Raw genomic sequence first — 13,661 nt, 5'->3', positions numbered from 1 at the left:
CCCCCCCCCCCCCCCGCCGCAGTGCGGGGCATAGCCCCCTAGTTACACGGCTAGGGACAGACACTTTTTTTATTTTTTACCATATTTCAATAACATAAACATGGCTATATGGCGGTCGCTTATAGTTTCCGAGATATTAATAAAAAAAATGCCTGTCTTTAGGCGTGTAACTGGAGGGCCCCCCAGACCCCCCGCAGCGCGGCGGGAGAGGACCAAGTCTGTTGTATTTAAGCTAAAGAGTGAGAATTTCTCACAAAAGTGAAAGGAAAAGTGTGTATTTTATAGAACTGTTTTGAAAAATTACGTTACATTCATACAAATTTTTTTGTTAATAACTTTTTAACAAACAACGAGCGACGGCAAAATCTTTTTTAAATCATTGCGCTCAATAACGAATTAAACCGCGATGACGAAGGAAACCGCGGTGACAAATGAAACAGGCATGATAAAAGAATTAGCCAAATCAGTTAAAAATGTTGTTGAAACATGTTATTAAAGCAATATTTATGTTATGTAACAAAATAGATAACACTAGTAACATTACTTGCGTACTTTTATTTTTGTTTTGTTTTATTGTTATATTAATGTAATATAGGATTAATTAGTAATTAACTAATACTTTTTTTATTGTTTATGACTGCATATCTTTGAAATACGATTTAAAAACTCAATGTACAATTTGAAGACCCGATTTCCAATTTAAATAAAAATTCAATGTTTATTTTTGTAAAAATTATTTTTTTATATTACTAATAAAGTGGTGTTTGTTACTAATAAATAAATGTTCTAATCTTTTCAGTACTTTGTTGCAATTTCAGTCTTAAACCTTAAGGGATACGATATTCTACGTACAGGCATATGTTAGAAAAAATAGTTAAAAACATAGATAGTTTACATATTTTTTAGGCTCCCCCATTTGATTATCACTATTGGAACAACAAAGATGTTTGCAATCAAGATTGCAGCAAAAAAATATCAAAATTCGGAAAAGTCCTTATTCTACATAATTACCTTCAGTTTATTTAATTACCTCGCATTTCACAAGATGCATCGTCGACGGTGCGCGCGTGCAAGCAACATTTGCGTATTCGCGAAACTTTCCAAAGTTTCCTCGCCAAATAAGGAGCACCGCGAGTGTTCTGACGTTTACTACGCGCGATTATTTTTCTTACTTTATTGCGCAACGACTCGCTGACTCGCGTCAGAGTAATTTAATTCCTCGTAGATTCGGGTGATCGGTAACGTCTTCGTAAATCAAGGATCTTAACAAGGACGCACGGTACGAGTAGTACGGCCAAAAAAGGTCGGCGTCAGGAAACTTCAAGACGCAAATACTCCTCAGCGAGTCAGCGCTCTCCGTCGAGGTCCACCGAAATTCACTTTGTTCTTTATCGACACTGTCAGCCCTCGACGACAGATATTTCGCGCGCGTCGCGAAATTAAAGACCTGTCTCTCGCGGCCTGCAAACGTGTTAAACAACAAATGGGTCAAGATTGCGCGTTCTTATTTTTAATCGTGATAAATAAAACTTCTCTCAAAAAGAAAAGAAATTAAAGTATACCTCAAAACTGAAATAATGCGAAGAATGCGCCGCATTTGCAGAATACCAGTCGTGAGGAACGATATTAAATAATAACGTTGAGAAAATATACAACGCGGAAGCAGCGCGCGTTTTCAAAGTCGAGTAAAACAAGCTACCTGCCTCCCTTCCTTTCTCATCTCCTCCGGTATGATTTATTCATACAGATCACACGCGAGAGGAGCGAGAGGTAGCTTACCTGCTACCTGCCTGCGCGGCCGCTAACCTGCACCTTTGCGCGTGTAACCCTGCCTTTCGTCACGTGTCGGGGAAACGCTCTCTTTATTATTTCCGGACGACACGCAAACGTAACGGGAGAAAGGGGGATAAAATATGGGCAAAGCCGTGGTGAGACTGGTCGTTGGACTGAACGCGTCCAGTAGTCGGGCGAACGACGAAAATAAAGGAAGAATGGACGCGCTTTCAGAAGCACCTGCTCCGCTTTTCCTCGCGATTTTCGAGGTGTCAACCGTAGCCTAGACAGCCTAGCAAAGGCTGCCTTTCACCAAACAAACAAGCTGTTCCTTTTCTTTCATCATATCTTTCTTATGATAGTCGCGTGAGGCTCAGAGAATCGTCTTCTCGGCTTAGACGGTGAGGTGTCTCATAAATACTACACTATCTAGAAACGGCTTGTTGTTTGCTGAAGCTTGATCTTGGAGGCTATATAATTTGGTGTGACTTTAATCCTTCGTCGACTCCCATACACAAACACACCGAGACATCCCCTCAAGGGGATATTTCACCCGTTCGCATTTCCCATTTCTTTTCATCACACGGCATTGTACGTTCACGTTGTCGTATCATTAACATTCATTTTCACATGTGTTACATTAGCGTGTAATTAAACGTAAAAGCTCACAAGGACGGGAAGAAGGTGGTTTCGCGTGGATTCAAGTGGATCGTTAAGGCAAAACGTTGCGAAGGGTGATGCGTGTTATCCGACGTCCCGGAAGATCGTCGCGAGCGAGCGGACGACGAAACGACGGCACAAGTGCTCCGAAGACTGCCTCGCGAGCAAGACAGGGACATTTACGTCGAGTAGCGACCGTGAACAGCGGATGTGTACAAATTCATGATACAGGGAACGTCCATTCGCGGCGGCCGAGCGAAGACAAAAGGCCTCTGCAATGGAGATGGCGATCAAATGGGAATGTTTTCATTTCGATGCAAATGCGCGACGCTCCGAGAGAAAGGGAGATAGAGAGTGAGCGCAACAAAAAGAGAGATATAACGATCGATCGGCGGGGGCCTCTGCCGATACTTTGACGATAGCGCGATGCAGACGCACGGGGAAGGGGGAGATTGGAAACAAAGGAGAGCCGGGGAATTAAAATGGTCCCGCGAGCCACGCGACGACGTAATCGCGAATGATCGGCCGGACAGAGGTACGAGAGGACGTCGCGACTCCGATACGCGAGAGAAAATCACAGAGGAGGGATCACACGCGTGCGAAAATATGCAAAAAATAACGAATAAGCAGCAAATAACGGGACAATCGCGAGTGCGAGAAAAATATCTAAAAATTAACAAATACTTACTTAAATCGAGTAAACAATACTCAGTTTAAATGAAAAGAATTTTAAGTAAATATGTTAGTGGTACTCACTTGAGAAATATTTGTTAATTTCTAGATTTTTTCTCAGTGTATGCATACAGAGAAGAATACATGTTGCATGCAAAATGAATGTTACTTGTTTCAAGTACTTCATCAACTTATATATCCACGAATCTATCAAAAGCTCATCAAATGAGCATCAAGTTTATTCAAGAAACATTCCGAATTCTAGTAAGTCTGGCATTTCAATCAAAAATATTAAATTGGTTTGCTTGGTGCATAGAGTCGAATCGATAAATTTTCTTGATAAAAAAAGTTTCTTTGATAAAGTTTTATCATATTCTTCTAAAGAAAATGAATTCTTCTTTGCACATGTGACAATGAGCTTTTGATGATATGAAATTTAAACTTTCTTCAAATTTGCAGTGAATACATTTTAAGGTTATTACAAAGAAAATATTCTTTGTTGAAGATAATCATTACTTAAAAAAAGAAAAATGAACTGAGTCATCGCACTTTTTATGCATTAAATGATATTTTTCTGTGTATGATCCATCTATACTGAGTGTACACATAAGAGATGCCCAAACATTCCTTAGGCCGAGAGTTACAGGATTTTCGACTTTATGCATGTAAGAGAATAAGAAAGATTGAAATTGTTATAATTAATGCCATTATAATCCTATCATTATATTCAGAGTTACTTATGCTAGAGTTATTTTCAATCTCAAAAATTATGTGTAAGACTGAAAATTGTATAACCCTCAATTTAATAAATATTCGACCATTCATGACACCCCGTGTGCGCAAGCAGCGCGATTTTTACTCGGGCATGTGCAATCTATGTATGAAAAACAAAACTCGGTTCGTGTAACTGAATTTCCGTTATCTGCGGGCCAGACGAAAACTCGTTTGTAGGAACGTAAAAATTCCTGTAGGAGATTTCTATTCAGTCTGTCTCGGTTATCTCAACCGAGTTTTAACGCAGGAAAATATTCAAGCGGACGTTTCTCGGCCATGGTGACATAGATATCGTTCCTCGTTATCGGGTTTTCGTTTATTCGCCATTTCGTTATACGAACTGAAATTTCTTTCCACATACAACACGCACTTTGATCTCTGCACGAGTGAATTGCAAAAGATGCGCGTCAAAATATACACTGAGAAGAAAATGTTTGATATTGTGATTGTAATAACATAATGAAATTACAGCTGGGGTCATCTTTGTAGCAATCGTTACTACAGTTAAAGATAATAATATTGTACACACAATGCTATTACCTTTTTGTTAAGACAACAAAAAATCGACCACAATTTTAGTGGGATTAACACAAAAAAATATCATCTTAGATGCTAAGAAAAGCGATGGCTTAATTTACCTTTTTTCTTTTAAATAATGGTAATCTTCGACAAAGAATATTTTCTTGACAACAGTTCTAAAGATTATTCATCACAAATTTGAAAAACTCACTATATTGTAAACAATTCGAATTTTTGTTTTAATTTAATATTCTCGATTGATATATTGAACCTACTAGGATTCAGAATGCATTTTGAATAAATTTGATGCTAGTGAAGAGTTTGTGACAGATTTGTGGATACACAATCTTATGAAATACTTGAAAACATTTATATTTGTGCAGTCTGCATTTTTCTGTGTGTATCTTTTCTCTCGGTGTATTATACTTTTAAATTCGGGGTTGAGGCTGAAACTAACGGGATCGACCGAGAATAGACAAGAAAGGTGAAATTTTCAAATTCTGCCAACCGGCTGTCTTCTACGTTTGATCTGCCGCACATCACCTGCATCCCGAGACCCCGGAAGATTTCATATTCAGTCGACACTACCGACCAACGCGTCCCACTGTTGTGCATTTCTCTAATCCCGGAATTTCCCGACGCGAATATAGCCGAAGGAATATTCGGGGACACGCGTCGCGTCGTCCAGAGAGGGGGAGGGACTCCGATAACAAAAGAACAGGTTGAACGGCTGAATCGAGGATTTTTCTTCGGTCAGGTAAAAAATCGCCGCGCGCGACGTGTCGGAGCTGCTCGTAAAAATTGGACTTTCTTGCTTCGGCGAGGAAGGGCCGTGATGGAAAAAAGCGCGAGGTCGTTAAACCCCGACGACATCAGGAGATCCCGCCGAACCCACATGGGAGGCGTCGCAGAAAGAAATCTCACCCTCCCGCTGCTTTCATTTTCCTCTCTTTCTCTCCGCCCTCTTATTATTTCTTTTTTTCACGAGACCGCAAGAAACGGGAGAGAATCCCGCGCGCGCGAGGGAGGAGCCGGGCGTACATATTACACTTATCGGGTCTCTCGAGCCGAGAAACACACGTAGAGATGCGCGCGGAGAAGCGAAAGAACTGCTATCGCGTAACGTCCGACACTTTACCGCTATTTGCTATGTTTTGTTACGGGATTGCGTAACCCATCACGAGCGGGGCGTGCGCGCGAGGAAAAAGCTGCTCGACGGAATTATTCGCCGCGATCGCGCGATACTTGGAAAAATTAGCGAGCGACTGTAAACTCGCCTTTTACGACGACAGTCCCAGCGGAGACGAGGGAAACGCGGCGGTAGAACACAGTTTATAAAGTGCGCCGTGTATTTCGTGCCCGATATAAAATTCCTGTAATGCTCTTAGTTTCCTAGAGCGGCGAATTAAAAGTTCCCTCGGGAGAGACAGAGGGGGGAGAAAGGAGAGCTTTGACTCTCCTCACAATCCTTGTCCGTGAACTAAGTGAACGGGACGCGTAGTCCGGAAAACGAAGGAAACACACGTGTCACTGTCGCTGTTGTGTATCGATCGCATTTCTGAAAGGCATTAATCGCCCTTCAGAGTGTACGTATGAAATTTCAAGCGAGCTTTCGCGTCTCAGCGACGTGTAATCGAATTTTATCGCAGAGGAATTGAAACTTGGCCGCGTCGAATGTCGTTCGTTGGTCCGACGACAAATTAAGTTTTATCGAACCCGCCTATAGTATGTAATGTCGCGGCTATCGTTGCGATTGATAACCGTCAAACTCAATATCGCGTTTGCTTTGCTCCCGGTATATTGGTGATTTGTTTCAGGTCTCTTGGAGAGCTGCGGAGTCAATAGCCTCGCTTTGCACGTTCGAAACAAGACAGAATTGCATCCGAATTGTCAGTCATTGAATCTCGCTCGAGAAATCTGTCGTTTCTCACTTTCTGCACTTATTGCAATATTGCAGTCAGGGAAGATCAAAGGAAAAAGTTACGACAACTATAGTCTTCGAGGGAAAATACTGCCAAATCGGATTAAGGGCCAGTCTTCCAACTTCTAAGTAAATTAACTGATAGTCAATCATATGTCTGTCTATAAATTGAAGGGAAAACAAAGACAAACATATGATTTAACTATCAGTTAACTTACCAAGAGGTTGAAACAATCAGGTCCAGTCAGGGAAGATCAAAGGAAAAAGTTACGACAACTATAGTCTTCGAGGGAAAATAGTGCTAAATCGGATTAAGGGCCAGTCTTCCAACTTCTAAGTAAATTAACTGATAGTCAATCATATGTCTGTCTATAAATTGAAGGGAAAACAAAGACAAACATATGATTTAACTATCAGTTAACTTACCAAGAGGTTGAAACAATCGGCCCTAAAGCCTAATCTACAATATACTCTTTGTTTCCTATTTTTTGTTCTGTCTTTTTTTAGTTTAAAACCTAATTTACAATACGCTCTTTGCTTCCTGCTTCTTTCTCTTTATCCCTTTCTGATTCAAACCTTAAGCTTTAAACCAGAAAAAGATAGAAGACAAGAAACAGAACGCAAAAAACGCATATTGTAGATCAGGCTTAAGGTTTAAAGTTGGAATCAGAAAGAGATAAAGAAAAAGGAAGCAAATAACACATTGTAGATCAAGCTTAAGAGTGAAATCAACTGACGCGTTTTCTACTCTACAGTTTTCTGTCAATCTTGAGATCAAGAATTAAACTTACCTCCGGCTTCATCTTCTCTCGCAGCGATTTCACACTTAACATTATATCACGAATAGCATGTGCAGGTCGCGTGTGAGGTCGAAACGAGAGCAATAGCGCATTCTCGTGGCACACACCGCGCACGTGCACCCGAGGGGATTAAATGCATGCGACACTGCAAAATGCTGCGCGCCTCCACGCCGGTTGATTGGTTTTTCGCGTTAGTCTTTTATAAAAAGTTCAAATTAAATTTAATCCGTCGAAGGGTGCACGTGAGCTGTCAATTCGACCATTGTTTCGAGGACGTGACTCGAGAATATCTCGTCAACAATGCAAATTATCTCTGTCTCTCTTCTTCGAAAAAGTTATCGCCATTTTCGAGTCAATGATTACTTTTGAAAAGCCCTGGCGAACTATACATACGTAAACGTCGGCACTAATTGTACTTAGAACTTGTTTTTTGTTCGAATGGCATATTATGCGAGAAACGAATCACTTCTCTAAATTATTGATCACATCTCGAGATATATATTTTATAACACATTCGCATTCTTATTCTCTATTCGAAAGTTCGAAACAATAATTCCGAGTACTCGCGTTAACAATCTTCAACTGGTGAAAGAGAGAGAGAAAGAGAGACACGTCGTTGTCTACGACAAGTCGTACAAGTAAATTCGTCCGGACGCCGCGGCACGTACGCCTCTCCCATTCTTTCTTTCTCCCATTCATTTACGAGCATGTAAACATTATATGTACTCACCGCAAACGTTGAGCCAGCCCTCGACGCGGGAGGGATACTCTAGCTTCATCTTTGCCCTCGTGCGGCGAACGTGGCTCACGCGAAATCCAGGTCGCGATGACGCTTCTCCCCCAACACCAACAGGTCGCACAACTGATCACACAAACCTTCGACGTCTTCCGATTATCACTGAGGAACGATACTGCCAATCGCGCCGGCACACATTCTCTCGCGCGTGCCGAACACGCGACGCGACACGATCGCGCGTTTTTTCGTGCTGTGTCTCTGTTTCTACTCTGCTTGTCCGTCACGCGTCCACGACACGCGAACGCTTTCGGATGCTCTGAGAAGTCACAGAGCGACGCAGCACGACTCGGAGAGAAACTGAACGTCGACCAGGCCGGCGAACGAACAAACGAACGAACGAACAAACAAACGAACGGTTAAACCAAAGAACGCACGTATGAACGTGATTTGTGTACACGCGGAAGAAAGACGCACTCGCGCGGACACGAGGCACGCACGACGGCGAACAAATTCGAACTGAGAGCTGCCGTCGACCCGCGTCCTCGCCGGCCTGTTGTCTCTGTCGCGTGCGCGCGCCCGCTCGCTCGCTCACTCTCTCCCTCTCTCCCTTCCACCCACCCTCGCCGGCCGCTCTCGCTCGCTCCTTTCGCTCTCGTTGTCAGGTGGTCCGTTGCTCTCGCTGCTGCTCGCCGTCTCTCGGCTCCCGCGTGTGCCTCATCGCGCGTAATCGCCGGCCGTTGTCACTCGCGCAAATCGGACGCTTCGATCGCGATACCTCGCGCATCGCGCGCCCGGTGTCAGGCTCGCTCCCGCGCGAGCTGCACCCGTGCAGCCACCGCGTTACGGAGAACCTGGATCGGTTACGGAAACGTACGGCTGCTCACGTCGCGATGGTACCGCTATCGAGACGACTCGCGCACACCGGGCTTGCGAAATACCGTAATCAGATAACGTTACGGATAAGCCAAACGCGCGCGTAATCTCGTCCGTGGTAACCGGTAGACTCGACATTTTCACTCCCGATACTTGGATACTACGTGTCTCATTGATGGCTCGAGTCGTACCGAAATACAATCGCGAACGATCGGCTGAATTAATAATAAAAACGTAGCTTTAACAACGAGTTCGTGTATAACGCTGCGCGACTCGAGTGCTCGTCGATTGATCGGACGAAAATAATTATTAGAGATGCCTAGATTTAGTTGCTCTTATGACTAGGAAGTGAAACTTACAAATTCAAATAGAAATTTGAACACATCATATTACACTTTTCGTCTCTGATTGGTGTAAGATGGGGCACGTGACTTTATATCTAGTGTTTATGTTCGTCATTAATCGCGCCGTGTATGTGCAATATATTGATATGTTTTCCTTAGGAACCAGATAGTGACAATGTATCAAATTCCCACGCAATTACATTAGAATCGAAGCAAGTCGCGATATCGTTGGGTAAAGATTAAAGATTTAAATCACTGTCGTAAATGTTAATCAAATTGCACTTTCTATACTCCCTCCTCCGCAATGCTTCTTTTTCTTTCACTCTTTCCGAATGTACATTTATTTCTCAATTACTTTTTTATATGTCTATTTCATGCGCAGAAAGATAGATAGTCTGCCCTTCCCAATAGTCCCTGCGGGGTACTTTTTCTTTCCCCTAATCCTCCATCTCTGTTCTCCCAACGCTGACTTATACCTTTACCTTACTCTGACCCCCAGGAGTGCAATACAATGCAACTAAGAAGAACAAATACCCCGCGGTTGAAACACTCAACATTACACCTCTTGTACTCGCAGTGAAGCTGGTACACGTTCGGCGCTTGGCAAGAGGTTGAGAGGAGACGACAGAACGGGAGGAGTGCAGAAAGTGTAGCAGGAAGGAACAAAAAGCCGGTGCCACACGGAGCGACGATCGCAATGCGCAGGTGCCGATCGAAGTAGTGTCAGCCGCCGCCGGACGCAATTCGGAGATCGTATCGCCATCTGGTTAGCGAGGCGGCAGTCAGTCCTGGCAAAATGGCGCTCAAGGCACAAGTCGGTCATAGTGAGTAGCGTAAAAATACATTAATTTCGTACTGCTTCTGTCTTCGTCCGTAAACATCGTCACTCAGCGTCGTCGGTCGACTCGCGGATCGTCTCGGCCGCACTGATCTTGCACCTGTCGCTCGCCGTCGTGTCGAGAAATCTCCTGCAAATTGGGCGTACACGGCCCCGATGATTTCATCAGCTGCGACGGTCAGGCGACTACGGAAACGTCAAACATCGGCCGTGAGACGCGTGTGATTCGCGCGGATCTTCCTCGCGACGAGCTCGGAGCGCGGCTCGACGTCGACGTAGACCTCACGATTATCGTAGACCTCACGAGGAACCGTATCTCGCTTCGGGCTAACACGCGTGTCAACTGTCACACGTAAACATGAACTGGTATCATTATCACATGTCCGGGCCGTCGGAATCTTCTTTCGCCGAAATTACTACGGCTCGCAGCGTTCGCGACGACGATCTCGAGCTCAAGGAAGCGCGAATACCACGACGGAAAACGTCGCGGTGAGACACGGAAAACACGACGGGTGCTCCCACATCCGTGGCCGCGATGATGGATGATGATTTTCGCGAAACGCGCCAATCAATGCCGCCAACGAAAAATTTGCTTTATTAACGCGACCAAATGCCTGTGCATTATCGCTCGTGATTCAGTGGCAACACTCTCCCCGTAGTAACTGTTGCTCCCTCGAAGTGATTTCAGCCATGTCGACGAGATTACTTTTCCGAGATAAGCAGTAAGCTGGTCAAAAATGCATCTTAATCACGAGCGCGAATTTTACTTGTCACCAGATACCAATCATCAATTTTCCATTAAGTTCTCAGAATTAATAGGCACGTCGTCTTCACGTTTACGTACAATTAACAATTAGTACAATGTTAATACCGTATTAATACCGCTGATGTTGGGAAATCTCACGTATCGTCGATACACCACTGAGAACTGCGTGAGACAAAGTTGATCATCGTTAAAAAGTTAATCCAGATTGTTATTGTTATGTAAATTCATTCATCATCGCCGAAAATTCGATGAGAAAAAACAGCATCTTTTGTATCAGAAATTCGACACGATTAGAAACTATTATGATTTCAGCATATAAATTTCAACATATTTGTGTCAGCTTCCTAAATCGATTAATTCGGCCGCTTAATATCATTCTTTTTTCCATACCATTAACACTATCGACAATTCAGACAAAAAGGTCGGCTTTTTCCCGTCTAAATCTGCAGAGCCTTCCGGAATCGTCAGAAACAGGGTTTGCGGTCTCGTTGATACGCGCCTGAACGTAGTGACGTCATCTCTCCGTCAAGACGATCAATATACGTTTAGAGAACGTCAAAACTGCTCTCGATCCGCCCGTCAACGATGTTGCCGTCAATGATTAACGACGACTGTTAATTGTCAATGACTGCGAATTATGCTCACTTACGTTACTGTTAATGGCGTCACGATCAGCGTTTCCACGATTTCGTTATTCGCCTCATCGAATAGATTCATTCATTTTCATGATTTCCTGAATGAGAGCCGATTGTAAGAGACGAATTTATTCTCGATTTGTCAAACGCAACCCAATTGCGCTGTGCGAAAGAGAAACGGTATTTAACAAGCACTGGGATATTCTTCGCTCTCGATGATTACTATATTTTGCAAAAATTGTCCTTTTCCTCTGAATATAACGCCGATTGGATTCGTATCAGAATACACACAACACGTATTACTAATGTATTTATTTTTCGATATGTACTCTTTCTCTATTGAAGCGCGATACGAATATTACACAACGTAGATAACCATGGGGAAAAATATCCAGCGACTCGCCATTTATTATAGAAGTGCCATTAATTGCAGCGTTTAAAAAATTACGTCGTGAATATTTCACGATATAAAATCAACCGTTACGTCGCGATTATATTCGATCTTTATTTCATCGCGCTCGAGATAAATTATTAATTTGGAGTCTCTGTTAAATTGCTCCAATCGGTAATACTTTGTCAAGAACGTCGTTTCTCACGTTTTTAAATTCGCAATTCCAATGAAGAATTTATCGTTCACTGACTGCACGAATTCTCTCGCATTGCAGAGATTATGAACGAGGTGATCAAGCAGAAGAAGAAGACAACAGGTGGGGTAGAATGGCGGATTCTGGTGGTGGATCAGCTCGCGATGAGAATGGTGTCGGCGTGCTGCAAGATGCACGACATCAGCGCCCAGGGTATCACCCTGGTTGAGGATATCAACAAGAAGCGCGAGCCTCTGCCGACGATGGAGGCGATCTATCTCATCACGCCGTGCAACTCATCGGTGCAGAAGCTGATCGACGATTTCAGTAATCCGACGAGGACCACCTACAAGATCGCCCACGTATACTTCACCGAAGGTATCCGTTGAACCGTATCATTCCTAAGGATCAGCGTATCCTCCACTCCCGATGACGAGTCCGAACGATCCGTCTCTTTCGCGAGGGGAGCAATTCGCGTAATTTCCAAAAACACACATTCGCCGAGATAGATAATTTAATAAGGAAAACCTTGCAAAACGGAGACATCGGCAACGAGAATGCATTTGTGAAATTCTTCTCGTCTTCCTCGCTGAAGATTTCGGTCGAAAACGCCACTGTAACTTCGCCGATTGTATTCCCGATTTGCAGCATGCACGTCATCTCGGTAGCCCGCGCTCTGTGAAATTGAATCTCTGTCCGACATTCACCCCCGGGATTAACTACGTTAACACTCGAACGGTCCGACCCTCTTCAATTGAGAACTCCTGATGAACTCGAAGTACTCAGTATATTTCTTTGCAGCATGCCCCGACGAGTTGTTCAAAGAATTGTGTCACTCGCTGGTAGCTAAGCACATAAAGACACTAAAAGAGATCAACATCGCTTTCATACCGTACGAAGAGCAGGTAAAGCAACGAATGTTATGACAAGAACAATGTTTCAGCGTTTCTTCGTGATGGCGGGCACGTACATACATCGTACGCACATACACGTACACGTACATATCTACACACAAAGACACACACACACACACACACACACACACACACACACACACACACACACACACACACACACACACACACACACACACACACACACACACACACACACACACACACACACACACACACATAGATGAAACAACACAATTGTTCGTCACGCGTCTATCTGTGTTCACTTTTCGGTCTCTAATCATACGTGGAAATCTAATCGCACGCGAACCACAGTCGGATAACAATCGATACGACGTAAATCTAGCGCGATGTAAATCTCCTCCCATCCCCACCGGCGATCCCTGATCCTTCAATAATATCTCACGAACAAGCACATACTAATAATCAGAATGCATTCATGCTTGCACACGGCCAGTATGCCCGGAGGAGCTGTTCAATGAAATCTGCAAGTCTCTCGCCGCTAAAAAGATCAAAACCCTCAAAGAGATCAACATCGCATTCCTGCCGTACGAATCGCAGGTGACGTCCAAGCGGAGAATAGAGAAACAAACGAAAAAGAGAAAAAAAGAATAGAAAAGAATAGAAGAGAATCAAATAGTAGACACCTAGTAGTAGAGCTGTACACAGCTGTATATAGAAGAGATCGCGAGATAAAAGAGATCGCCGGTCTTTTTACGGGCTTTAGAAATCTCGCTACTTTTCACCGGTTTGTCGTTTTGCTTTTTACGTTGCGAAAGACCGGGCGACAGACTTGTCTCTCTCTCTCTCTCTCTCTCTCTCTCTCTCTCTCTCTCTCTCTCTCTCTCTCTC

General features: G+C 43.6%; 2 protein-coding genes across 4 annotated transcripts in view; one reads left to right on the top strand and one right to left on the bottom strand.

The window, feature by feature from the left end:
* The window catches only part of LOC116853897 (probable Ras GTPase-activating protein), a 552,848-nt gene extending 544,469 nt beyond the window's left edge, over positions 1-8,379 (bottom strand). Inside the window, exon 1 of one of the 2 annotated variants that reach the window (XM_032835276.1) lies at positions 7,850-8,379. In XM_032835276.1, coding sequence (XP_032691167.1) covers positions 7,850-7,898 — 49 coding nt within the window. In that variant the 5' untranslated portion in view covers positions 7,899-8,379. The remainder of the gene's footprint in view (positions 1-7,849) is intronic. The other variant, XM_032835285.1, reaches the window with a different exon arrangement.
* Positions 8,380-9,733: 1,354 nt separating this feature from the next.
* Positions 9,734-13,661, top strand: part of LOC116853945 (protein ROP) — a 7,692-nt gene continuing 3,764 nt past the window's right edge. The window contains exons 1-3 of one of the 2 annotated variants that reach the window (XM_032835342.1): positions 9,734-9,896; positions 11,977-12,273; positions 13,267-13,370. In XM_032835342.1, the coding sequence (XP_032691233.1) occupies positions 9,869-9,896; positions 11,977-12,273; positions 13,267-13,370 (429 nt within the window). In that variant the 5' untranslated portion in view covers positions 9,734-9,868. Of the gene's footprint in view, positions 9,897-11,976; positions 12,274-12,696; positions 12,801-13,266; positions 13,371-13,661 lie in introns of both variants that reach the window. The other variant, XM_032835333.1, reaches the window with a different exon arrangement.

This window comes from Odontomachus brunneus, unplaced genomic scaffold (genome assembly GCF_010583005.1).
Source record: "Odontomachus brunneus isolate Ranch 3 - 2012 unplaced genomic scaffold, Obru_v1 Obru_scaffold_001, whole genome shotgun sequence".
Taxonomy (NCBI): Eukaryota; Metazoa; Arthropoda; class Insecta; order Hymenoptera; family Formicidae; genus Odontomachus; species Odontomachus brunneus.
This window is presented reverse-complemented; position numbering and strand designations above follow the sequence as displayed.